Source organism: Bufo bufo, chromosome 4, assembly GCF_905171765.1.
Source record: "Bufo bufo chromosome 4, aBufBuf1.1, whole genome shotgun sequence".
NCBI lineage: Eukaryota > Metazoa > Chordata > Amphibia > Anura > Bufonidae > Bufo > Bufo bufo.
In genome coordinates, this window is record NC_053392.1 from 430944622 (window position 1) to 430972502 (window position 27881).

Below are 27881 nucleotides of genomic sequence, written 5' to 3' on the forward strand. Positions count from 1 at the left end.
ATAAAATTAATTACATAGATTCAGTAAGAATCCCCAATCCTGTGGGAAGCCATCCACCTAGATATATATTAAAATGATGATTGCCCTGATGTACAGGAGGCTAATTGTGTCTTAGCCTCCAGGAAGATAAAGCTGACTGTCACTGTACTGTAACAATTTTCGCGCCCATCCGACATTTTGTTGTTTCTAAAAATAGTGCCATGAGTCTGACTAGCACTCAGACTCAAATGTAAATAAATATAATTAATAAAGTATTATATTATTATTATAATTAATAATATGTAGGGTGACACCAGAGTGATTCCTACCTAGAGCATTTTGATACAAAAAACAGCTGGAGATTTACCTTGCTGAACTACCCATCGCCAGAAGCGACAATCCCCTTGACTACTGGTGCATGAACAAAGATCGCCTTCCATTGCTTGCACGGATTGCACGCAGATATTTATCTGCCCCAAGCACCAGCACAGAGAGCGAGAGACTATTCAGTGCAGCATCTCATGTTCTTGATGAGAAGCGGAACAGTCTCTCGTGCGAGAAAGCTGAGCAACTTTTGTTCTTGAAAAGAAACCTGCCACTTTTACTTAAATAGAAAGCAGTCCAAGTTGTGTGTAGTTATTTTATTTACATTTAAAAAAAATTGTGTAGCCCAGCAAAAATTTGTTCTTGACCTGAGGCTACGTCTGTTTACAGTTTGAGGTTGGTTTTACAACTGTTTCTTGCACTGTTGTTTTGTACAATCACTTGTACATGTTGTTTTGTACAATCACTTGTGTATGAGGAAGCACCATGTTATATAATATGTGGCTTAGTTAATAATATCATTACATGGCAGTTTCGGTTTCGGTTTTCGGTCAAGGGCATCCTGAATTTTCGGTTTCGGACCAGAATTTTCCTTTCGGTGCACCCCTACTTCCCTTATCCCCCTTCTGGAACACACCCTACATCTTTTTTGGGTCCTTCCTTGCTGTCTGGGAGACTTGACCTGGAAAATGTTGCCCTGGTACAACACAGGCACCATGAGTTCCTGAAGTACTGGTACCCTCCCCAGCCTGGCTTTGAAAAATTAGGGCCTTGATAACCACCTCTTGGAACTGAAAGAAAGTTCCTGTGTGGCCTGCAGATTGAAATAGCACGTACACATTGCACATTGCCATGTGTACAATGTGTATGGCCAGCTTTTTGTACCACAACTTTCGTTTTTCATGTAGCACTGTAGGGCTTCAGAAGTTGATCTGAAAGATCCACCCTTCCATGTGCCTGTTGTAGTCCAGGATACAAACTGGTTTGGGGATAATGGTTGCGGTACCTTGTACAGGAGCAGGGGAGCTGGTGTTAGTGTGAATGATGGCCAGTACAAGGACTTCCCTCTTGTCCTTGTACTTTACCACCTGCATGTTCTCATGGAGAGCCCTACTTTCACCCACTCAGTGGTTGCCCTACCAAGGATCTAGGGAGGCCTCTCTGATCTTTGCGCACTGTGACGCAAGCCACAGTACGTCTGGCAGTTAGGGACATGAATATGGGTATGCTGGTATAATAGTTATTCACATAGAGGTGGTAACCCTTATCCAGCAGTGGGTGCAGTAAGTCCCACACGATCTTCCACTAACTCCTCGGATGGGGGGGCATTCTGGGGGTTCTATCCGGGAATCTTTCCCTTCGTAAATGCGGAACTTTGTAGGTGTACCCGGAGCTACTCTCACAAAGTTTGTATATCTTTATGCCATACCTTGCCCGTTTGCTAGGCAGGTACTGGCGGAATCTAATCCTCCTTTTGAAAAGTAATAGGGACTTATCTACACAGACATTTTTATCTGGGTTGTACACCTCTGCAAACTTTGTGCTGAAGTGGTCAATGACAGGCCTAACCTTGAACAGACGGTCAAATGTTAGGTAGTTTTGGGGTGGGCACTGTGCATTGTCATTGTAGTGTAGGAATTTCCTAATTGACTCAAATAACTTCCGGGTCATGGTCTGACTGTAAATTGGAGTCTGGTAGAAAATGTCTGAACTCCAATATTGTTTAACGCAGGGGTGTGGAAATCGTATCACCCGACGCCCGGACATGCTGTTCCGGGCGCCGGGCAGGTAGTTTGTTCAGTAGCTTAGCCCTGCTGCGGGCAAGTAGTGATGTCCGGTTCATGAACGAATCGTTCTTTTGAATTGATTCATTTCACTGAACCGGAGGAGTCGATTCATCTGACTGAACTAATCCGTTTGAAACAGCTCAGTCAGATAGCATAGCAATAGCAGAGAGACGGCTAACACTGGAGACCCCTGTCTGACCTCAGAGGAGACCGGTGCGGTCACCTCCCCATGTCCCCCCCCCCCGCGCAGATTCTGTTAAAAACGTACTTTTAAAATATGCAAATTACCTTGCTACCAGCAAGTAGAGAGGCTACTTGCTGGTAGCAGCCGCATCCTCCTATCCTAAAGACGCCCCCTCCGCATGTTGATTGACAGGGCCAGCGGACGGGATCTTTCTCTGCTGGCCCTGTTTGCATTCAAAATCTGGCACCTGCGCCATACCTGTCTTCAGTCCGCGCAGGCGCACTGAGAGGAGGACGCTCGCTCGGCCGCTCCTTCCTCAATGCGCCTGCGCTGGGTGTAGATGTGATGTCATCGGCGCAGGCGCATGGAGCGGCCGAAGGCGTGTCCGCCTCTCAGTGCGCCTGCGCCGACTGAATACCGTTACGGCGCAGGCGCGAGATCCTGATAGAAGACAGGACCAGCCAGAGGACGATCCCGTCCGCTGGCCCTGTCAATCAACATGTGGAGGGGGCGTCTTTAGGATAGGAGGATGCGGCTGCTACCAGCAAGTAGCCGCCCTACTTGCTGGTAGCAAGGAAATTTGCATATTTTAAAAGTACGTTTTTAACAGAATCTGCTGAACCAAAATGATTAATTACAGTATGTATGCATAAATCGCAGTATAGGGATTATAAGTAACTAAAAAAAAAAAAATAATGTTTAGTGGGGTGACAGAAGCCCTTTAACCACTTCAGCCCCCCTAGCTTAAAACACCCTTAATGACCAGGCCACTTTTTACACTTCTGCACTACACTACTTTCACCGTTTATTGCTCGGTCATGCAACTTACCACCCAAATGAATTTTACCTCCTTTTCTTGTCACTAATAGAGCATTGATATTAGTATTTCGTATTTCATTGCTGCTGACATTTTTACTTTTTTTGTTATTAATCAAAATTTAACGAAATTTTTGCAAAAAAATGAAATTTTTCACTTTCAGTTGTAAAATTAAAAAAAAAAAACGACATCCATATATAAATTTTTCTCTAAATCTATTGTTCTACATGTCTTTGATAAAAAAAAAAATGTTTGGGTAAAAAAAAAAATGGTTTGGGTAAAAGTTATAGCGTTTACAAATTATGGTACAAAAATATGAATTTCCGCTTTTTGAAGCAGCTCTGACTTTCTGAGCACCTGTCATGTTTCCTGAGGTTCTACAATGGCCAGACAGTACAAACACCCCACAAATGACCCCATTTCGGAAAGTAGACACCCTAAGGTATTCGCTGATGGGCATAGTGAGTTCATAGAACTTTTTATATTTTGTCACAAGTTAGCGGAAAATGATGATTTTTTATTTATTTTATTTTTTCCTTACAAGGTCTCATATTCCACTAACTTGTGACAAAAAATAAAAACTTCCATGAACTCACTATGCCCATCAAGAAATACCTTGGGGTGTCTTCTTTCCAAAATGGGGTCACTTGTGGGGTATTTATACTGCCCTGGCAATTTAGAGGCCCTAATGTGTGGTAAGTAGTTTGAAATCAAAATGTGTAAAAAATGACCTGTGAAATCCTAAAGGTGCTCTTTGGAATGTGGGCCCCTTTGACACCTAGGCTGCAAAAAAGTGTCACACATCTGGTATCGCCGTACTCAGGAGAAGTTGGGCAATGTGTTTTGGGGTGTCATTTTACATATACCCATGCTGGGTGAGAGAAATATCTCGGCAAAAGACAACTTTTCCCATTTTTTTATACAAAGTTGGCATTTGACCAAGATATTTATCTCACCCAGCATGGGTATATGTAAAATGACACCCCAAAACACATTGCCCAACTTCTCCTGAGTACGGCGATACCAGATGTGTGACACATTTTTGCAGCCTAGATGCGCAAAGGGGCCCAAATTCCTTTTAGGAGGGCATTTTTAGACATTTGGATCCCAGACTTCTTCTCACGCTTTACGGCCCCTAAAAGGCCAGAACAGTATAAATACCCCACATGTGACCCCATTTTGGAAAGAAGACACCCCAAGGTATTCAATGAGGGGCATGGCGAGTTCATAGAAAAAAAAAATTTTTTGCCACAAATTAGCAGAAATTGTTTTTTTTTTTTTTTTTTCTCACAAAGTCTCCATTTCCGCTAACTTGGGACAAAAATTCCAATCTTTCATGGACTCAATATGCCCCTCAGCGAATACCTTGGGGTGTCTTCTTTCCAAAATGGGGTCATTTGTGGGGTGTTTGTACTGCCCTGGCATTTGAGGGTCTCCGCAATCATTACATGTATGGCCAGCATTAGGAGTTTCTGCTATTCTCCTTATATTGAGCATACGGGTAATGATATTTTTTTTTTTCGTTCAGCCTCTGGGCTGAAAGAAAAAATGAACGGCACAGATTTCTTCATTCGCATCGATCAATGTGGATGAAAAAATCTCTGCCAAAAAAAAAAAAAGGAGGGGAAAGGCGTCTGCCAGGACATAGGCACTCCGCCCAACATCCATACCCACTTAGCCCGTATGCCCTGGCAAACCAGATTTCTCCATTCACATCAATCGATGTGAATGAATAAATCATTGCCGGGATTTATTATTATTTTTTTATATACAAAGTGTTTGCCAAAGTATATGAACACCGCCGCCTCCTCAGCTCATATGCCTCGGCAAACGTATCTTTTACTGCAGAGGAGAAATCTCGTCTTGCAGCGCCGCATACACCGACTTTTGTGTAATCTGACAGCAGCGCAATGCTTCTGTCAGAATGCACATCAGTGCTGCAGCTAGTCGATCGGTTGGTCCACCTGGAAGGTAAAAAAAACAAAACAAAAAAGGAAAAACCAGGCCGCAACGCAATAAATTTATTAACTTTATAATAAAATTTGAACGGAACATATAAACTTTATTTAACTTTTTGAACTGAACGTTAACTTTTTTGCTTACCGGTGATTTTTTTTTAATTTTTTTTTTACCTTTATAGGTCAAACCTCTCCTTCCCCATGGGACAGTGTGCAAAGAGCAAATCGCCCAAAGATGGGGCGAAGTACATTATGCACTTTATCCCAGGTGAAAGGAGAGGTTTGCAGCAGCTGTGAGTGTAAGGGCCCTAATAGCCCTGTGTGCCTGTCCTGTGAGATCCCTATGCTAAGTGTACCTGTGTGTGGTACTTCCGGAAACACTTCCCTAAGCATAGGGCAGGGTGGTCAGGGCAGTCAGGACAGAAATAGCGGGTGTCACGCCTTATTCCACTCCTGCTACAGACACGACATCTTTTTCGGGGTGACGGTTGGGTTGAGGTACCAGCATTGGGGAAATGTCGCTCGTGTAGACGGCTCACTACACTGGTGGATGGGGTCACGGAACCTCCTGGATACAGGAGGTTCTCGATGATCTCTTCCTGAAATTTGAGGAAGGATCCTGTTCTCCCAGCCTTACTGTAGAGAACAAAACTATTATATGCAGCCAATTGAATCAAATATACAGACACCTTCTTATACCAGCGTCTGGTGCGTCGGGAAACTAAATAGGGAGCCAACATCTGGTCATTGAAGTCCACCCCTCTCATGTGAAGGTTATAGTCGTGGACTGAGAGGGGCTTTTCAATGACAATGGTTGCCCGTTCAATTTGTATTGTCGTGTCTGCGTAAATGGAGGAGAGCATGTAAACGTCACGCTTGTCTCTCCATTTCACCGCGAGCAGTTCTTGGTTACACAAGGCAGCCCTCTCCCCCCTTGCAAGACGGGTGGTAACGAGCCGTTGGGGGAAGCCCCGGCGACTAGGTCGCACGGTGCCACAGCAGCCAATCTGTTCTAGAAACAAATGCCTGAAGAGGGGCACACTTGTGTAAAAATTGTCCACATAAAGATGGTACCCCTTGCCAAATAAGGGTGACACCAAGCCCCAGACTGTCTTCCCACTGCTCCCCAGGTAGTCAGGGCAACCGACCGGCTCCAGGGTCTGATCTTTTCCCTCATAGATCCGAAATTTGTGGGTATAGCCTGTGGCCCTTTCACATACCAGGCGCGCTTGCTGGGGATGTATTGTTTGAAGCCAAGGCGCCCGGTAAAATGTATAAGGGACTCGTCTACGCAGATGTTTTGCTCAGGGGTATACAAATCTGCAAATTTGTTGTTGAATTGGTCTATGAGGGGCCGAATTTTGTGGAGCCAGTCAAAAGCTGGGTGGCCTCTGGGACGGGAGGTGCTGTTTTCGCTCAAGTGCAGGAAACGCAGGATGGTCTCAAATCGTGTCCTGGACATAGCAGCAGAGAACATGGGCATGTAATGAATTGGGTTCGTGGACCAATATGACCGCAATTCATGCTTTTTGGTTAGACCCATGTTGAGGAGAAGGCCCAGAAAAATGTTAATTTCGGAAACTTGGACTGGTTTCCACCGGAAAGGCTGGGCATAAAAGCTTCCCGGGTTGGCGGCTATAAATTGAGTGGCATACCGATTTGTTTCTGCCACGACTATGTCCAAGAGCTCCGCAGTCAAGAACAGCTCAAAAAAATCCCAGTGCCGAACCGATCTGAGCTGTCTCAACCCGAACTCCAGACTGGGCGGTGAAAGGGGGAACTACAGGTGCGGCTGAAGTTGGGGACTGCCAATCAGGGTTTGCCAGCACCTCAGGGACTCTAGGGGCTCTACGGGCCTGTCTGTGCGGTGGCTGCGACGGGGTAACTACTGCACGTGCCACCGTACCAGCTTCAACTGCCCTTCTGGTGCTCGCCACTTCACCATGTTGTACGGCAGTGCTGGTACTAGGTCCAGGATGGGCTGCGCTGCTGGTGTATGCCTCACCACGTAATCCGACAGCGCCAGCCCCACTCTGTTGCCCTTGAAACGGATCCTGCGCAACCTGTGGTCTAGCGACACGGGGCCGGGTACGCCTGGTGCTATCAGGGACCTCAACCTCCTCGTCCGAACTTTGGGTCAGACTGCCACTGCTTTCTACAGGTTCATATTCTGACCCGCTAGATTCGTCAGATGAGTGTTCCCATTCCTCATCCGACTGGGTCAGAATCCTGTAGGCCTCTTCAGAAGAATACCCCCTGTTTGACATTTGGACTACTAAATTTAGGGGTATTCCGTGAGACTAGCCAAGAAAAAAAGCAAGCCTGTCTTACAAATGGGAGGCTAGTGAAGTACCGGAGGCCGCTGCGATTGATAAAAAATATCAAAATGGATTTTTTGATCGCCGCAGCGCTTGTAAAGTGATCAAAAAAAAATTTAAAAAAATTTGGCACTGCGGCGGGGCGGGCATGGGTGAACGTACGCGTGGGCGACCGTCAGGTCTGATCGGGCAAACACTGCGTTTTGGGTGGAGGGCGAGCTAAGGTGACACTAATACAAATCAGTGACTGCGGTGCGGTGGGCTAGGCGCTAACCGACGCTAACTACCTAACCAAGGGGCCTAAACTATCCTAAAACCTAACAGTCAATACCAGTGAAAAAATAAAAGTGACAGTTTACACTGATTACATTTTTCCCTTTCACTAAGTGATTGACAGGGGCGATCAAGGGGTTAATTGGGGTGATGGGGTGATGGGGGGTTATCTGGGGCTAAGTGTGGTGTTGGTGGGTTCTCACTGTGAGGTCTGCTCCTCTGCTGGAACCAACCGACGAAAAGGACCAGCAGAGGAGCAGAGAAGCCATTTAACACCTTATATTTATAAATATAAGGTGTTAGATGGCTTGTGATTAGATTTTTTAAAAATCAGCAACCTGCCAGCGACGATCATTGGCTGGCAAGTTGCTGATGAAATACTCCTCTAACTTTTGCCGGCCCGCGATGCGCATGCGCGGGCCGGCTCTGACCGAAATCTCGCGTCTCGCGAGATGACGCACGGATGCGTCCAGGAGGAATGAATCGACCGCCTCCAGGACGCATCCGTGCGTTAGGCGGTCCGGAGGCGGTTAAGCATGATTTTTTGGTGCCTGCTAAACAATGAAAGAGACACATCAATGGCCAGGGTGCCAGGAGTCAGACCGTCACCAACCAGATATTGAAAGCTTATACTAAGCATAGTCCACCAAAATCACAGTGCCAGATAAAAAATCCTTTAATGATTTTATAAAATTATGCCTGCATCCCCCTCTCATGCTCCCTTCGGAGTAGTTAGCATAAGAGATTTACCAGAACTGCTTAAAAGTTGCCCTAGGCCAGGTAACAGTTTTCAATTTTAATCTTTGAAATACCTCACTTCATTTCAATAAAAAATGATTTCCTAAATATGTCAAAGTTACAGCCTGTGACTGTGCCAGAGACTTCCCAGTATAAGCAGGGATTTAGAAGTGCTAACCACACATTTAGATATCAGCAGGTCATAAAGTTATCTGGTTCCCAGTCTTTACTATGAAGAGAGCAAAATAACTGTCGCTTATATTAGGGAAAAACAACAAGATCAGAGGGGTTGAATTCCAATCCCTCCATGGGAGAGGTCACTGGACAGTGGAACTGTCTTGGTAGATAGTAGATCACAAAAATGTCGTGAAGAAAACCGAAAACATTCAAATCATTGGAGGGAACTGCTGACAAAACAGTCATGTCTATGGTGAGATTTAACAAACACTATATGCAGCAGCACACTGCTCCATGTACAGTCCTGATCAAAAGTTTAAGCGCACTTGAAAAATGGCAAAAAATCATATTTAGCATGGCTGAATCTAAACAAGGTTCCAAGTAGAGCTTAAACATGCAACAAGAAGAAATGAGTGAGACAAAACATTTTTTGAGCATTCAATTTAATGAAAACAACAAATAAACTGAAACAGGCTGTTTTTCAGCTGATCAAAATTTTAGGACCACACCTCCAAAAAAAAACTAAACCCCCCCAAAACAGAAATCCAACTTCCAAACATGAACTCAGTAATGAGTAGCTCCGCCGTTATGGTTTATCACTTCAAATATCACTTGATGCAAGCGTTTCCATGAGGTGAGTGGGAACATTTCTCCAAGTGGTGAAGACGGCCGCACGAAGGCCATCTACTGTCTGGAACTGTTGTCCATTTTTGTAAACTTCCCTTGCCATCAATCCCCAAAGGTTCTCAATTGGATTTAGATCAGGGGAACACGCAGGATGGGCCAAAAGAGTGATGTTATTCTCCTGGAAGAACTCCCTTGTCCTGCGGGCATTGTGTACTGTAGCGTTGTCCTGTTCAAAAACCTAGTCGTTACCACACAGACGAGGGCCCTCAGTCATGAGGAATGCTCTCTGCAACATCTGGACATAGTCAGCGGCCATTTGACGCCCCTGCACTTCCTGAAGCTCCATTGTTCCACTGAAGGAAAAAGCCCCCCAGACCATTATGGCGCCCCCTCCACTGTGGCGCGTAGAAAACATCTCAGGTGGGATCTGCCTGTCATGCCAGTAACGTTAGAAACCATTAGGACCATCAAGGTTCAGAGAATAAAACTTTCTTCCACCTTTGAATGTCCCATGTTTGGTGCTCTCTTGCAAAGTCCAAACGAGCAGTTCTGTGGCGTTCAAGGAGACTAGGTCTTTGAAGACGTTTTTTGTTTTTGAAGCCCTTCAGTCTCGGATGCCGTCTGATGGTTATGGGGCTGCAGTCAGCACCAGTAAGGGCCTTAATTTGGGTCGAGGATCGTCCAGTGTCTTGACGGACAGCCAATTGGATCCTCCGGCTCAGTGCTGATGGAACCTTGTTAAGATCCGGCCATGCTAAATATGATTTATTGCCGTTTTTCAAGTGGTCTCAAACTTTTGATCAGGACTGTATAAAGACGCATGCCAACCTTGGAAAAATGAATAAATCTGAATTGCATCACAGCTTTACTTATTATATGAAAATGAGAATTTTTTTGCGCACATTTGTAATTAAAATAGTGTTGGGCCCATCTACCAGCGACAAAGTGGCTTCAATAGACGGGACCTACACTATCAGACTTGGCTCTCCTGCGCCCAAACGTACCACATTCAGGACAATGTAGAATCCATCTATATTATACAGTGATTAGAAGCCCAGGGAAGTTAGACTAGCACCTCTAAATGGTGACATTTAGTCATCCAGGTCATATCGTTAAAGCTGGTCACAGACATGATATAATTGTCAGCGGTTACCTCGAATGATCTGGCCATGTTTTTCCCCATATAATCTTACTGCAATCCAAAAGCAGAGGTGTAGCTATTTTGTTGCACAAAAACCTGACATGTATCACTCATGATACATATGCAGACCCAGAGGGCAGATTTCTCTAGCTTAATCCCTTCCCAAACATGTACGGCGCTGGACGGGACTTTAAAGATGGCGCCCGTGCAAGTGGGGATCATAGTCGCTGGATGCCTGCTGTTCTAAGTGATTGATAATAATGTCAATCACATAGAGTTAACCCCTCAGATGCCATGATCAAACATGACCATGGCATCTGGGAGCACAAAAACCCAGAAGCGCACGCTTCAAGGTGTGCAATTGCTCCCTCTACTGAGAACACGGGTGTGACATCACGTTTATCAGTCACGTGACCTAGGCACAGGTCAGCCCCTTAGAACTGAAAGGGGCTGAGCACGATAGCAAGCTTGGTGAGCACAGAGAAAACCGTGACGCTCACAGGAGCACCAATGCCTTCTCAAATAGCTGATCGTTGGGAGTCTTGGGTGTAGGAACCCCATCTATCATATACTGATGACCTATCCAGAGGATACTGATGACCTATTCAGTTATAAAATCTTAGTGAACCCTTTTAAGGGTACCATCATTTTTGTCCAGGCCAGAATGATTAGTTTCATTAATTATTCTGATGAATCATAATTCAAAAGCAATTTCTGATTTTCATTTGTTGATTTTCAGTATTTTTTTTAATTTATCATTACTTTTGCCAGTTTCAAGTTATTTCAGTGACCATTGTAGATTTTTCTTTATTTAATGGAAGGGTACCAACTATTTTTTCTACGTGTGTGTAACCGATTACTTTGAAGACTTTCATAGAGCGACTCCATTCAGCCATAATAAAACTCATTCCTTCTTTGGGTCTTAGACTCCCTTCACTTACAAATGACCACATATTAATTCTGGAAGGTGATATTAGACTAAAAGATGTTAAAACACACCTTCCGAGTCCCATAACAACAATACCGCAGGTCATGATGGGTATTCTAAAGAATATTACTCTTGCACTTGTCAAAGTTATTACCCTATTTAACCCCAATTAACAATAGCCTATATAAAAAGAAACATCCACTAATATTACTATCAATGGTAAAAACTCTTACTCATTGATATCATTAGGGGTACCAGGAAGAGGTGTATTTTTTAACACAGCCATTGATCCTTTACTTTAGCACCTCCAATCCACGTTCTACCTTCTCAGCCATTCTCCTAAGGGAATCTGAAGTTAGAATAATGGCTTTTGCAGATAACGTCTTAGTGGTCATAAAAAATGTACATGGCAATCTGGCCAAAAAATACCTGAGGTGGTTATATCCAGGCAGCCATCTAGGATCTATTCATTAAATATTTGTCACGGTGGGGAGTGGGGGAAGACAACTAGGCCTGGACACCGGGAAAAGGGAGTAGGAATGAGCAGACCCAGATGGTAGGACGGCTCATACCCAGGAACCTCGGACCCCGAGTCCCCCTTATAATCCCTGGAATAGAAGCAGGAGTGAGACGACCTGTTCTTCCATGACACGGATGAACAGAAGTCTCAACCGGCCTAGATGCAAGGAAGGGAGAGACAGTGAGACGCAATTGGATCGGCAGGCAAGAACCAGAACCACTAGCACTTACCTGTCGCAGCAACAACGACTGGAACCCGTGCCTATGTACTGGAACCCCCACACCAACCAGGACACAGTACAAACAACATACACAGGAATCCAGCATACCAATAACTGCCTGGACCCCTATGCAGACAGGATGCATGGCGGCCCCAGGCAGACCCGCTCGCTGACTTATGGTTCCCCCTCCGGGGAACCCAGGGGCCCTCTCACTGAAGGCTAAGACAGACAAGGGAAATGTCTAGCAAACATGCTGGACAACAAACACCAAACGACCAGACATGGAACAACGACTAGACAGACAATAAAACCCCAAACAAAACCCACACCATACAAAGAATAGGGGAGGTAGGGTAAAAGACAAAGAGGAGACATGGGGGAGACATCGATGTCCCACTAGGTGGCCCTCAAGCACTGGGCAGATAGCACACCCAGAAAAGGAGCATAGCTCAAGCACCAACAAAGGCTGGACGACAACTGACCTCACGCACACAGCACCAGATTAAGTAGAGCCATGAGGCCACACCCAGAACACACCTAGACAAAAAGTTAACCCCTCCAGTGCCAGACAGGGAAAGAACCAGGAGAAGGAGGAAATTACAAACATGCTGCAACAACAACGCGTTTCCCCTGGCAACCAGCATGCACGGCAAAAGTGTCACGGCGCACAACAACAAAACCGTGACACAGCTGTGAATATATTACTCCATATATCACTAGTCCAGATCTATTGGTAGGGCAAGCCTTTCAAAAATTATTGAAATACCAATGTTACTGTATTTGTTACCGCCCAAGGGCAAAAGTAGGATTCATTTTCTTTTCAGAGCATTAATATGGGGTAGAAGCATTCCAAAATAGCCTTTCATATTCAGCAACCACACTTACATGGTGGATTCAACTTTCCATATATTAGCACTCTCAACTTATCTACTGTTAGTAGGGTGACCATAAAATAGACCTAACATTCTCTAACACTTTTTCACTTCTTAATTTACCCCATCAGGCGTTTTAGACAGTATTACAAGAAATTATATTTAACTCTATTACTGACCACATCCAAATGTTTCATATCTCCTCTGTATAAGGTATTCTTATCTGGCCTTCACTATAGAACTATATCTACCGCTCTTACAAGGTGGACTGAAGCCACAATACCATACTTCTACAATTCTTAAATGGGTATTCCGGTAATTTTACATGATACCCTATGCATAGGATAGCGATTAACTAGTAGATTGTCCGGGTTCCTACTGCTGGAACCACCACCGATCACGAGGCCCTATACCCCACATGGCTCCCCAAAATGAATAGAGCAGCAGGTTGAGCATGCAAAATGCTGTTCCATTCATCTGTCGGACATAGACGAGTACAATGCTTGGTACAGGGCCATTGTTCTCCTGATTGGTGGGGGTCCTAATGGTCTAACAGTTATCCCCTATCCACACATCAAATTAGCGGAATACTCCTTTAATTTCCTTAGCTACTCATCTGGAAATACAGCTACTACACAGGTCATATACAGTATTTCTCCACATAGGGGTTTTCTGATGGGAATATACCCTACAGACAGATGCCCAAAATGTGGTCTTACCAGGGTTGATATTTTCTACTGTGTGTGGATATACCCCAATATCCAGAACTTCGGAAACAGGTCTGTGACGTCAGAAAAAACTCACTTAATGAACTTTTTCCTGTATGAACCATTAATTTCTGAGTGGCTTGAACCCAGTACGTATAGCTGTACCAACGGTAGTAAGAAACTACTTCACTGTGCAGCAGTCATAGAGGGAAAAGTAATTTTACAGTTGTAGATAACCTCTCAATCATCCTCTAAAGGGCTATTCTTAGAGAAGTTGTCCTGTTTGTTACAGATGGACTAGATAGACATGGCCATTCGCAAGGAGCAAAAAAACTAAAAGCTTTTTTGAAAATTGGAAGAGTTTTCTACTGACAGTCCCTTGACATATACAACTCAAAATCAAATGTCCCTTTTCCCAGACTACATGGTACCTATAAAGAGAAACATTAGGTGATTTTATTTACCTAGCCCTTGCTCCTCTCTCCTGTGCAGGAATTCACCAGCTATACTGTTGTCTCCTTTCCACCCTCCTTTTATTTTCTATTTGTTATTGATAAATCCTTTAAAATCATCTATTATGAAAGTAGCTGTAATTTTGTAGCCCACATTGCTGAGAATTTTTTTTTTAATATACGGAAATGAACCCCTAGGAGCAACGGGTTAGTTGCCATTACCCCTAGAGTCTCTGCTTTCTCTGCAACTGCCACAACCTCTCCACTTTGACTGACAGGGAGAAACAGTGTAAACAGCATAACACCTAGCCCTGTCAATCAGAGTGCAGAGGGAGCAGCAGTTGCAAAGAGAGCAGAGCATTTAGGTGTAATGGCAACTCCCCCATTGCTCCTAGGGGCTAATTTGCATATATTAAATCTTCATTTTTCTCAATAATGTAGGAACATATGAACATGAGACCAACACAGATGCCTTCAGCTGCCAAGTGTACATGCAACAGGTCACCCAGTTTCAAAGGTACAAATCTGCTGACAGATGTCCTTTAAATACATGGCAGGCTTAGGGGTATTTGGGAGGTCATGGATGCCTAGGCAACCATTTAGCGCCGCATGATCATGTTGTAGGGCTCCAGTGCGGTGACAGAGGAAGCCTATCGGACACAGCATATACAAGATATTTATATATGATATACAAAGATATTTATATATAATATATATTGTGTTCTGCTATATGTTCTATATATTGTTATTATATTACTAGAGCTGAAACCCACTGCTGACGGCCCAAGCACAGGTCCCTTGTCCACGCAATCACTGCCTCATACATTCACAGCAAGGTGCGGTAAGAACTGGTAAACATATTTCCTTACAGTGAATACTGTAATTTATGTGCTTTTTTGTAAAAATGACAACGTGAAGAACAGCCGTATTGGTTGTCGCCCTTGAATTAGCTCCTCAGCAAACTGTTAGTTTTGCCATTAGTTTCTGAAAAGAAACACTAAAGGGTAACAACTAGACATGAGCAAATTTCATGTTATGAAATTCGTTCACGCTTCGTTTGGTGGTAAAAGCAGAATGGCAATTCTGCTTTTACCACCGAACGAAGCGTGAACGAATTTCAAAATATGAAATTCGCTCATCTCTAGTGACAACCATATTGAGCGAACATATTGGCTGATGTTCGCTTTTTCACTTTTGTAAAAAAAATTTATAAATATGGCCATCCCAGCAAAACATTAAAAAAATTGCCATAATCTTTGTCAGTGATAAACCCGTCTGATTTACAAATATATGTCCATTTTTACATAGCAAAAAGGCTAAATAACTTAAAATAAGGCTGGTTGATAGAAATGTAATCTTAATAGTCTGGTTTGCAAAACTGCTCATCATGCATCTATTTAAAAATTCTATGAATTTTGCATCGCGGAAGGACATTTAGTACCTACCTCACAGCACTTAAAGGGGGTTTCTGAGGTTACTATAGTTTTAACAGATATGCTCATGCATTTACTTACTTGACATCCTGTATGTAGCACTTCCTGTTGCCGTATCCAACCAAACCCATAAGGCCCACCTCCAGCACCGCCCAGCTAGTTTATAGCTCCTCCTACCCAGCTAGTTAATAGACACTCCCCTATCACTGTCCCTGTTGCTGCTTGGACACACCCATTGACATAATATCACAGGAAGGAAGCAAATGCTCCATGGTCATGTCACCACAGCCCAGAACAGAGAATAGGATTGATAAAGGTAAAAGAAACACAATTACAGCTAACTTCATAAATGATTATATTAAAGGATGCTCCGAAAAAACCTCTTTAAATAATAGCAAAATGTATAAATGTCATTTTGTAATTTTTTAAGCCAAGCTCGTAAAAGTAATCATGGATTGTCCTGTGGGCAGGTATTTGATTATCTTTCCGGCCGAGCACAGTTGTTCTTGTGTCTCACTTTAATTAAGTGTGATCACTGATCCTTTTAGAAGGCCTTTTGTACATACATAGTTCATTGGCACGTTTGCAATTCATTTTGAAGAGCAAAAGGTTTTGTACTTTGGGCTACATTTTTGTGGTTAGCTGGTGTGAGCTAAAGACATGCTTATTTGTATGCCTCATTCCATTTTATGTGGAAATTTGACTTGCTTGATGCTAATGCTTAAACCAACTTATTTTTAGATTCAAATTCCATCCTTTTATAGTCATCTTCATGATGTAAAAGGCAGACTACCTCATTTTTCGCACATCTCAAGCAATAGATTACATTTACAGCTTCTTTCATTTATAATTTGACACATGAGCAATATCCACGGTGCCATATACATCATTTTATGCAATGACAACATTTGGAAAATGTAACAAGTAGCTTGATAAGTCAATTCCCTTACAGTATATATTAGGAAACAGCATAAACAGCAAAGTCCTATGCATACAAACGTTTTCCCAAAGCTAGGCCTGTAGCATTTCATATATGGAGATCACAATCTCTTATTTTTGCAAGTATGCAAGCTTTATGGGAAAAGATTCAATATAAGCTGTATTTATTAGTTGGAATCCCTGCTCTTTCTAGACCACTGGGTAGTCTTAATAGTACCTGTAAGCCTTTCCTACACAGATAGCGGTCAATAAGAGACATCCCACTCGGGCTGCTGAGCTCAGAAAGACTATAAAACTATATATCAATCAGATCCATAAGATGCTGCTTGCATACTACACTACATTCCCATGATTAAAGGTGTTATTCCTGGGACATATGGTATGTGCTCCTTGCTTTTCCACTGGTGATCAAAACCTGGACGCCCCTGGTTTATTTGGGAGCATATATGTATTTTGTGCGATTTTTTGTTGTAACTTTATTATTTTCTGATACATGCATTGATTTATGACATTACTATTGGACTGTAGTCATATTAGGTCTCATCTCGGGTGGCAGTAGCTATCCCTTGTCAGGCACATATAGGGCCTATCAGGAGGTTCCTGACACAGGAGGTTCCAGACGCGGCCATTCCGTTTTGCTAGGCAGGGCCTATAGCTTGATAGGGCAAGTGTGAGGGTGAGTCAATTCTCCTTTCCTTGTCCTGCCCAGCCTCATTGTTATTTGCATTTGAAGGGCACGATATGAGTGATTTTTAATGATCATCAGTAAAGGTTACGTTTTACACTGGTGAAAGTACTCTGTGACTACATTATAATTAAGTTACACTAGTGACTACCTGACATCTGATGTCTATATCTATCAGAACTGTGAAAAATTATATAGACTACCGTAATATAGTCCTGTTGATTCACAGATATGGCTTGCATGTTCCTTAGTTACCTCCCTGCAGTATTTAGTGGTACAAAAAACATATTTAAACTTTACATTTCGAAAATCAGTTTCATTATATTAAAATCCCATTCATTCCCATCACAACACCATCAACATTATCCCTGAGAGACATAAATCTACAAACTAACAGCTAAAAGGCAAGTCTCCTGTAAAGCACAATGGCTCCTATACCAATCTGATCTCCAAACTTGTCTCCTTTACATTTCAAATGACTGATAAAAGCAATGAGTGACTTTAGAAATGACCTTTCAATAATACATAACATAGATTTTACACAAACACGCACCAATTGTACTATGTTATACTGTGGTTTATACTGTAAGTTTGCTGCTTTTCCATAGCTTGCTGCTTTTCCAAGGCTGCTATTTCAAGTGCTGATCTACAAGTGCATTGGAGATATTCAGGAGACTAACTTAGTCTAAGGCCTCATGCACACAACGGTCCGCAAAACGGATTTCCGTTGTTCCGTGATCGTTTTTTCCTCCGTGGGTCCTCCTTGATTTTTGAAGGATCCACGGACATGAAAAGTGAAAAAAGAAAACTAAGTCAAGTTTCCATTGAAAATGATAGGAAAAACGGACACGGATCACGGACACGGACGACTATTGACTTGGAAGGGTCCGTGAACCGTTGTCCGTGAAAAAAATTGGACAGGTCATATTTTTTTCACGGACTGGAAAAACGGATCATGGACGCGGAAACCAAACGGTGCATTTTCAGATTTTTCCACGGACCCATTGAAAGTCAATGGGTCCGCGAAAAAAGAACTGAAAATGGAACAACGGCCGCGGATGCACACAACGGTCGTGTGCATGAGGCCTAACTCAGAGATTTTTCCACTGTAGCAGAACTGTGTTTTTAAAAGAGCAGAACTTCAGTGGTGTTTCTGGTGGATACTCAGACACTGTTTCAAAATAGGCTGCTATTTCAAGTGCTGATCCACAAGTGCATTGGAGATATTCAGGAGATACTCAGGAGGTAATCTGGAGGTGGATACAATCTAAACAAGTAAGATTTGTTTGTTTAAAATCTTTCCCCTTTTTACAATGGCAGACCTGGTTCTGTGCAGGAATTGTTGTGCTTTTATTTCAGGCTCCACACTTCAGAGGTTTGGATACTGTCTGATCTGTAGACAGCTCTCCATAATGCAGCAGGAAATTACCTTTTTGAAATATGAGATTTGTAAATTAACCATTAAACAAACTCAGGCTGAGAACATTGCAATGCCACTGCCACAGAGGCCCCCTAGAAATGGAAGATGGGTTACTGTAGGTTCTGGTAGACTGAGAGTTGTGGATAGAAGACATGTCCCACAGTCTGTGGCTCTCTATAATTCATTTGCAGCACTTTCAGAGTGCAAGAGCAACATGGAGGATGACTCAAGCACAGTGGGTGAGAAACAATCATCTCCCATGCCTAAAGTATGCAAGACTGCAGCCAAAGACAAAAAGGAGAAGGTGAGTATTGATAGTAAGCAGCTGTTGGTGGGCGATTCCATCATAAGAGGTGTGAAGTTTGAGAATGGTGTTGTGAGATGTCTCCCTGGTGCTACCGCTAGCAGGGATAGACGACGGATCCTTAATATTGTTAGACAAGCAAAGCAGGAAAGGGAAGTGGATGTTATTGTCCATCTTGGGACAAACGATCTGGCGTGCAATGAGGTTTCAAAGGTGAAAGAAGCTTTTCACACACTTGGAAAGGATATACGGGAGGTTGCATCAACTGTTTCATTCTCTGCAGTTTTGCCTGTGCATAACCTTCAGCATGACAGGAAGATGCGCATTAAGGAATTCAATGTATGGCTTGGTGAATGGTGTCTGAACCAAGGGTTTGGCTTTGTGTCTCATGTTAGCTTTTGTTGGAATGGAAAAGAACTGTACAAGAAAGATGGTTTGCATCTTTCTCTCAAGGGAACGAATGTCCTCGGTGAACAGTTCCAAGTATTTGCTAAGGAGCATTTAAACTAGGAAAGGGGGGCAAAAGAGTGATAATCCAGCAGTCCAACTGCCCCCCGGAACACTGCCAAAAGATGCCAGTAGCACAAAGGTTAAGAAATGACAAGCTCAGATTCTTGTCTACAAATGCTCGCAGTTTAGGGAATAAGATCAATGAACTTGAGGCTATAATGGCATCTGAGAATATAGATGTAGTGGCTGTTACTGAGACGTGGTTCAAGGGGAGTAATGACTGGGATATAACAATACCAGGGTTCTCTCTATATAGGAAAGACAGAGAAGGCAAGAAGGGGGAGGGGTGGCCCTGTATGTGAAAGATAGCATGAAATCTAATTTAATACAAGTTAGCGAGAACAATTTAGAGTCAGTTTGGGCTACCTTGCAGCTTGATAATCATAAGGTAACTTGTGTAGGTGTAATATATAGACCACCTAGCCAAGTCAAAGAATTTGATGATCTACTAGTTGAGGAAATAGCTAAAATGACATTGAAGGGGGAAGTTATCATTATGGGGGACATCAATCTTCCATATGTAAACTGGAAAACCAAAATAGCTAGTTCTGCCAGGAGTACAGATATTCTAAATTCCCTACTGGGATTATCTCTACAGCAAGTAGTTGAGGAGCAAACCCGGAAGGAGGCCATTTTAGATTTAGTATTCACAAATGGGAATTTGGTATATGATATTACTGTAGGGGAAAGCTTGGGATCTAGTGATCACCAGTCAGTGTGGTTTACTATAAGTACAGTGAGTCACACCACACAAAAACAAAAGTTTTAGATTTTAGAAAAACTGACTTTTCTAAAATTAGATTAGTGGTATACGAGTCCCTATCAGATTGGAACAGTTTCAATGGAGTCCAGGAGAAATGGGACTACTTAAGGGCTCTTTCACACCTGCGTTCTTGTCTTCCGGCATAGAGTTCCGTCGTCGGGGCTCTATGCCGGAAGAATCCTGATCCGGATTATCCTAATGCATTCTGAATGGAGAGAAATCCGTTCAGGATGCATCAGGATGCATCAGGATGTCTTCAGTTCCGGAACGGAACGTTTTTTGGCCGGAGAAAATACCGCAGCATGCTGCGCTTTTTGCTCCGGCCAAAAATCCGGAACACTTGCCGCAAGGCCGGATCCGGAATTAATGCCCATTGAAAGGCATTGATCCGGATCCGGCCTTAAGCTAAACGTCGTTTCGGCGCATTGCCGGAGCCGACATTTAGCTTTTTCAGAGTGGTTACCATGGCTGCCGGGACGCTAAAGTCCTGGCAGCCATGGTAAAGTGTAGCGGGGAGCGGGGGAGCGGTATACTTACAGTCCGTGCGGCTCCCGGGGCGCTCCAGAGTGACGTCAGGGCGCCCCAAGCGCATGGATCATGTGATCACATGGATCACGTCATCCATGCGCATGGGGTGCTCTGACGTCATTCTGGAGCGCCCCGGGAGCCGCACGGACTGTAAGTATACCGCTCCCCCGCTCCCCGCTCCTACTATGGCAACCAGGACTTTAATAGCGTCCTGGGTGCCATAGTAACACTGAACGCATTTGGAAGACGGTTCCGTCTTCAAATGCTTTCAGTACACTTGCGTTTTTCCGGATCCGGCGTGTAATTCCGGCAAGTGGAGGACACGCCGGATCCGGACAACGCAAGTGTGAAAGAGGCCTAAAAGTGGCACTATTGAAGGCAACAGAAAATTGCATTAGGCTTGTCAGTAAAAGCATTTAGGAATTATAAAAAAAAAAGAAAACGAGGATGACAGGCAAATTTATAAGATTAGGCAGAGAGAGGCCAAACAAGTTATAAGAGCTTCTAAAGAACAGGCAGAAGAGAAATTAGCTCAGTCAGGGAAAAAAGGCGATAAGGCATTCTTCAGATACATAAATGAAAAAAGGAAACTAAAACAAGGAATTATCAAATTAAAAACAAAAGAAGGAAGGTATATGGAAGAAGATAAAGAACTAGCTGACTGCCTCAATGAATACTTCTGTTCAGTTTTTAGGCCTCTTTCACACTTGCGTTGTCCGGATCCGGCGTGTACTCCACTTGCCGGAATTACACGCCGGATCCGGAAAAACGCAAGTGTACTGAAAGCATTTGAAGACGGAACCGTCTTCCAAATGCGTTCAGTGTTACTATGGCACCCAGTACGCTATTAAAGTCCTGGTTGCCATAGTAGGAGCGGGGAGCGGGGGAGCGGTATACTTACAGTCCGTGCGGCTCCCGGGGCGCTCCAGAGTGACGTCAGAGCGCCCCATGCGCATGGATGACGTGATCCATGTGATCACATGATCCATGCGCTTGGGGCGCCCTGACGTCACTCTGGAGCGCCCGGGGAGCCGCACGGACGGTAAGTATACTGCTCCCCCGCTCCCCACTACACTTTACCATGGCTGCCAGGACTTTAGTGTCCCGGCAGCCATGGTAACCACTCTGAAAAAGCTAAATGTCGGCTCCGGCAATGCGCCGAAATGACGTTTAGCTTAAGGCCGGATCCGGATCAATGCCTTTCAATGGGCATTAATTCCGGATCCGGCCTTGCGGCAAGTGTTCCGGATTTTTGGCCGGAGCAAAAAGCGCAGCATGCTGCGGTATTTTCTCCGGCCAAAAAACGTTCCGTTCCGGAACTGAAGACATCCTGATGCATCCTGAACGGATTTCTCTCCATTCAGAATGCATTAGGATAATCCTGATCAGGATTCTTCCGGCATAGAGCCCCGACGACGGAACTCTATGCCGGAAGACAAGAACGCAAGTGTGAAAGAGCCCTTACAAAGGAAAATGAAGGAAAAGGACCTCAGTTAGGAAAGAAGACTAATGAATCTTTTGATGCATGTGTCTTTACAGAGGAAGAGGTTCTAAGTCAGCTGTCTAAAATTAATACAAATAAGTCACAGGGGCCTGATGGGATACACCCAAAGCTATTTAAAGAGCTCAGCGGTGAACTAGCAAAACCATTAAAAGATTTATTTAACCAATCACTGGCAACAGGAGTCGTCCCAGAAGATTGGAAATTAGCAAATTTTGTGCCCATTCACAAGAAAGGTAGTAGGGAGGAATCGGGCAACTATAGGCCAGTAAGCCTGACATCAATAGTGGGGAAATTAATGGAAACCATACTTAAGGAGAGTATTGCGGAACATCTAAAATCCCATGGATTGAAAGATGAAAAACAGCATGGGTTTACTTCAGGGAGATCATGTCAAACTAATCTTATTGATTTAAAAGAAGAAAAACTGCTACAAGAGGACATAGTTTTAAATTAGAGGGGCAAAGGTTTAAAAGTAATATCAGGAAGTATTACTTTACTGAGAGAGTAGTGGATGCATGGAATAACCTTCCTGCAGAAGTGGTAGCTGCAAATACAGTGAAGGAGTTTAAGCATGCATGGGATAGGCATAAGGCCATCCTTCATATAAGATAGGGCCAGGGGCTATCCATAGTATTCAGTATATTGGGCAGACTAAATGGGCCAAATGGTTCTTATCTGCCGACACATTCTATGTTTCTATAAGTTACAGAATATGCTTGAAATGGGTTCTCAGCTGTATAGATATTGATGACCTGTCTTCTGATTGTGGAGGTCAGACATCTGGAACACCCACACTTAGCTGATTTCGGCACCCGCCAGGTCCAAAAAAAACACAGTGGACAGGGTCGGAAGCAGAAGGCTCTGACCGTGCTGGGTAACCGCATGACAGCTCCTACTCTGAGATGAGCTGCAGTACAGCCATTGCACAATAGATGGAACCTTCTATGTCTGGCTCCGGGCATTGTCCAGAAATGGATAGTGTGTTGCCCCCAGTGATATGACATTGATGATCTATCCCGTGGATAGGTCATCAATATCTAGAAATTGAAGAATCCCTTTAAAGCCACATTCGTTTTGGGTTTTGAAAATTGGCTAAACAAAATGGCTTTTTGAAGGACTACATCAATGGTAAGTTATTTCCTAGAGGGAAGGACATTCCATACATGATACTGCCAGAAAAACGAATATTTCATACAAAAAAAAATGTGAAATACTGTTTTGACAGGACAGGCAAACTGACTCTTCAGTTCAGTTTCTTGAAAAAAAAGATGCGTGTGCAGGTGCTACTATACCAAGGTAAGCAGACTTGGCTGGAGTCAAAGATTTCACTATACATTCCTGCTGGATCCAGGAGGTCTTGTCGTCACACTGTAAAGCTGCCATAAACTGTGATTTATAGAGTACAATACCGCTCAGTCGTACAATGTTGTGCTGTCCCTATGTGGCCAGCTTTAGATTGGTGCAAATGTCATGTAAATTATGCAGCATACATACAGATTTCATAGTATACATCTAAGTTATGGAAAATTATTACAGTGGAGTAGTCCACGTCTATCTCCTAGGCACCCATATTCACTTGGTGACCTCTGCGACGAAGCTTCAAGCAGAGACTGAAGCTTCTGGATTTAAACAGAAGAGAGGCACAAGTATATTGCAAAGAGGTTTCTATTACTGTGAGCCAGGTCATAAAAAAATAACGTAACTGAAAAGCAGAAAACTTACGAGACGGCATATATATCACTAACTCATGGACCCTTGTTAGCACATACTTTAGTGGCAGAATAAGAACCATTGTGCTTTCAGAGAAAATGGAAAATTTTTAGACTGCAAATCTGAAGGAGATCTAACGATTAAACATCATGTATCCCTGCAAGTAAACGTGAATTTTGGAACAGACATGAGGTATGATTCCATTCATTATATGGGAAAGCTGTTCAAGCAGAAGCTTCAGTCTCACAAGATTTATGAAATAAGCTGTGTGTGGTGGTTAAAGTCTTTCGATGTAAATAGGGCCAAAAGGTTTGGAACATTTGATGTCCAACACACGCTGCTCAAGCCATTCCAAGGCGTTTTATACTTTCTGTCTTAATCTCTTCTACAAGGCAAAGTGATTCTATTTTATACTTGTCAAATGATCTATGAGCTGCAAACACGGCATGGTCAATGAATGTCTTTGTTAAAGTCATTTAGTGTGACACATTTCATAGGCTAATAAAACAGAAGCGCTTCTAAAGGAAGGACCTGGATGACGCTGGTAGGATGTGTTCTTTGTAAAAGTCTCTAGTTCATACTAATATAACAAGCATCAAAGACAAGTGAACAGAGCAGAAATCAGCATGTATGTGCACAACCATTTCTGGTTCGGGGCCACATTGTCAGCCTGAACCAATTCTAAGGGCCGGAAATAAAACTTAAAGGGGTATTACCAACTGAAATACTATATTTATAGCATATTGAACATACAGTATATATCATAAATGTCTAGTTGCACTTCTAGTACTCCCATCTAATGGGGAATTACATAAAAGATCCATGTGAGCAGCCACTAAACATAGACATACATGTCTGTTACCAGATGGTTGGGGGCCACACAGAATGGTATCGAGGGCCATATGTGGCCCCCGGGCCGCAGGTTGTGCACCCCTGCTCTATAGGCACTGGCAAGCTATCAAACAATATTGACACTACTGGGAAAAATCCACAGTATATGCATTTTTGGGTCTTTTTTGCCACATACTGTACAATGGATATGTTAAAACCCCTTTTAAGACAACAGTTCATTAACCTCCTTTATTCACTGCCATTTGAAATCGAGAGGGTTAGTTTTCTTTACTGAGCACAAATATGGTGTAAGCAGATGTTCACTGCGGGCCTTATTACACTGCAGGATTATAGGTAATATGAATTCTTACTCCCGATATTCAATTCATATCATCGAGCAGCTAATCAGCCAATGAACGAACAAAAGCTTACTTTTAAAGGTCTTGGTGGGGTATGAACCCCAAACCTTCTATACAGTAGACAACAGCCTTACCCACTTCTCTATAGAAAAGTTTTGCTATGAAGACAGGATTTTTTTTATGCCCAATAGTTTACTGTTTTCCTAAGGCTCCTTTCACATCACCATTTCTCCTTTCCGTTCTCCGGCTCCGTTGAGGAGCAGGAGAATGGAAAGGACGGATTCTGCAGATAACTGAGACCTAACTGAGCGTAACTGAGTCTAAAGACCCCACAGACTATAATGGGGTCCGTTACACTGTAGTTTTTTAAGCATAGAAATTTATCTCTTTACAACAGAGCCCTGCTATAGATTATTGGGAAGTCTATTGCCTCATGTTCAGAATATCAGGGGTTCAAATCCCACCAAGACCTGTAAACTAACTGTTTTACTAAAACTATTTTAACTTTCCATAATTTTTTCTTTTATGGTAAAAGTTACATTGTTCTACAAAGTTAAAGTTACAACAAAAAAATAACGGAGCACAATCCATTACAATAAATGTGTTTTTGTAACATATTTACTATAGAACAGTACTTGGTATCCCTATAATCATAATAATATGTACAATATATATAGTTCTGATTCTTATGACTATGAATGTGAGAAGGGACGAGGGGGGCCAACATGGTTTGCCTCGATGGCAATCATGGCAATCCTGGGGTCACATATGTGGCAACCAAGTCCGCTAGTCTGTCGTGGCAGAGGAATAGACTACCAGAGTTACTGTACCCAGCACAGCCAGATACTGCTGCACACCGTCAGCTCCCCATTGACTATAATGGGATCCAACGGGGATCCAGCTGCTCGCAGCTGTATTTTTCTGTCCAAAAGATGAAATTTATGCCAGAAAGCAGCTGTAACTCCGTCAGATCCCATTATAGTCAATGAGGATCCAGCGGTGAACAGCAGTATCCAGCTATAACAGATACAGTAACTCCAGTAGTCTGTTTATCTGTCAGAAAAGACTACCAGAGTTGGTTGCCTCATATGTGAACCTACCCTTGTGCACTTCTGGCATCTGTTTTTTACTATAGAAGCCTAGATATCAGTTACACAGTTTTTTTAAATAAAAAATCTGATCATTTTAAATGAATCAAAAAATGCAGTGTGAAAGAGCCCTAACGGAGTAAAACAACAGAAGTGAGAACACCGATGTGAACGAGGCCTAAAAAAATATAGGGTACATTCTATCAGTCCTTATATACCTTTTGGCTTTGGTTTGTCCTGCTTCTTTGAAATATCACACCGTAAAGGAGATGTCAATAGCAGTGGATCACTAAAGAAGGAAAAATAAATACATTTTAACACATGAGACAAAGACTGCTTCCAGTTTGAAGTGACAGCAACAGGAAAACAGTGTCCAGGCAAGGAGATCTGGCAAAAGAGCACGGTCACTTTTGCCTCACATCAGTTCATGAAACTTCTGATTTGCTAGATCTGTCTCAGTAAATTGTAAGTATTATTACTATGAACTAAACAACTTCGCCATAAGGGAGTGGCTAATGCAGATTCGGTTTTTCAGGAAAATATATTTATGACTTATCCTTAGGATAGGTCATCAGTATCAGATCTGTGGGGGTACGACACCTGGGACCCCACCGATCAGCGGTTAGATGAGGCCTTGAGTGCTGCAGGCCAGTGACTGTACATCAGCATACAAACAAGTTTGACGGCAGCATCTCCAGAAATAAACTTTTACTCATAGTGGGTCCATGAAAAAATGTGCAGCATAGCCAAAAAGTATTGCAACGTTTCGACTACATAGTAGTCTTTGTCAAAAGGCCGGAAAAATGCTAACTACCAAAATACATAGGGGAGATTTATCAAAACTGGTGTCAAGTAAAACTGACTTATTGCCCATAGAAACCAATCAAATTCCGACTTTCATTTTTCAGAGCTCCTTTGGAAAATGAAAGGTGGAATCTGATTGGCTGCTAGGGGCAACTAATTCAGTTATCTTTTGCACCACTTTTGATAAATCACCCCCATAGAATGTTATATGCAACAAGCTCATATAGATGTGGTGGTCAGGTGTCCATGTCCACATATTTCTAGCATATAATGTAGACAGAATAGCACTTTACTACTTAAAGGGGTTTTTCCAGGAGTAGGATTTTGATGATGTATCCTCAGGATAGGTCATCAATATCTGATTGGTGGGGGCCTGAATGCCAGCACCACTACTGATCAGCTGTGTCAAGACACAGGTGTTCTAGAGAGTGTTGCGGCCTCCTCATGGCATACCAAGCACATCGCTGTACACTGTGACGTGGCTGTGCTTGGTATTGCAGCCCAGGATCATTCACTTAAATGGGACTGCGTGCACAAAGACCATGTGACCGATGAATAAGATGTCAGTGGCCCAGTAAGAGGCTGTAGCTCTCATCTGAGCTCTGTGGCCTCTTTAAACATTTGATTGGCGGTGGTGCCGGGAGTTTGACCCCCATCAATCACATATTGATGACCGATCCTCACGATAGGTTGTCAATATTTCACTCCTGGAAAAACGCTTTAAAATGTAAATTGAACTTGTCTACAAATAACAAACACAATTCCTCAACTGATGAACATGCATTCATTCTCAAAACTGCTAAACCAGTGACTAAATACTGTATATCAGTATATAGAATTATTGCAGAGTTGGTTGAAAACCCCTTCACATCCCATCAGCACATAAATTACCAGGTTAATTGGACTGGTCCCTTAATTTACCTAATAAACCTCATACCACTGCCTGCTCCTGTAAGCAGTTCCATAAGGCCTCTTTCACAC

The 27881-nt window shown here is 43.1% G+C and overlaps 1 protein-coding gene across 5 annotated transcripts in view; it reads right to left on the reverse strand.

The window, feature by feature from the left end:
- Positions 1–27881, reverse strand: part of WDR27 (WD repeat domain 27) — a 696346-nt gene that overhangs the window by 572358 nt on the left and 96107 nt on the right. For all 5 annotated transcript variants that reach the window (XM_040429334.1, XM_040429333.1, XM_040429335.1 and 2 more), the window contains one exon: positions 26315–26385. In XM_040429334.1, the coding sequence (XP_040285268.1) occupies positions 26315–26385 (71 nt within the window). The remainder of the gene's footprint in view (positions 1–26314; positions 26386–27881) is intronic.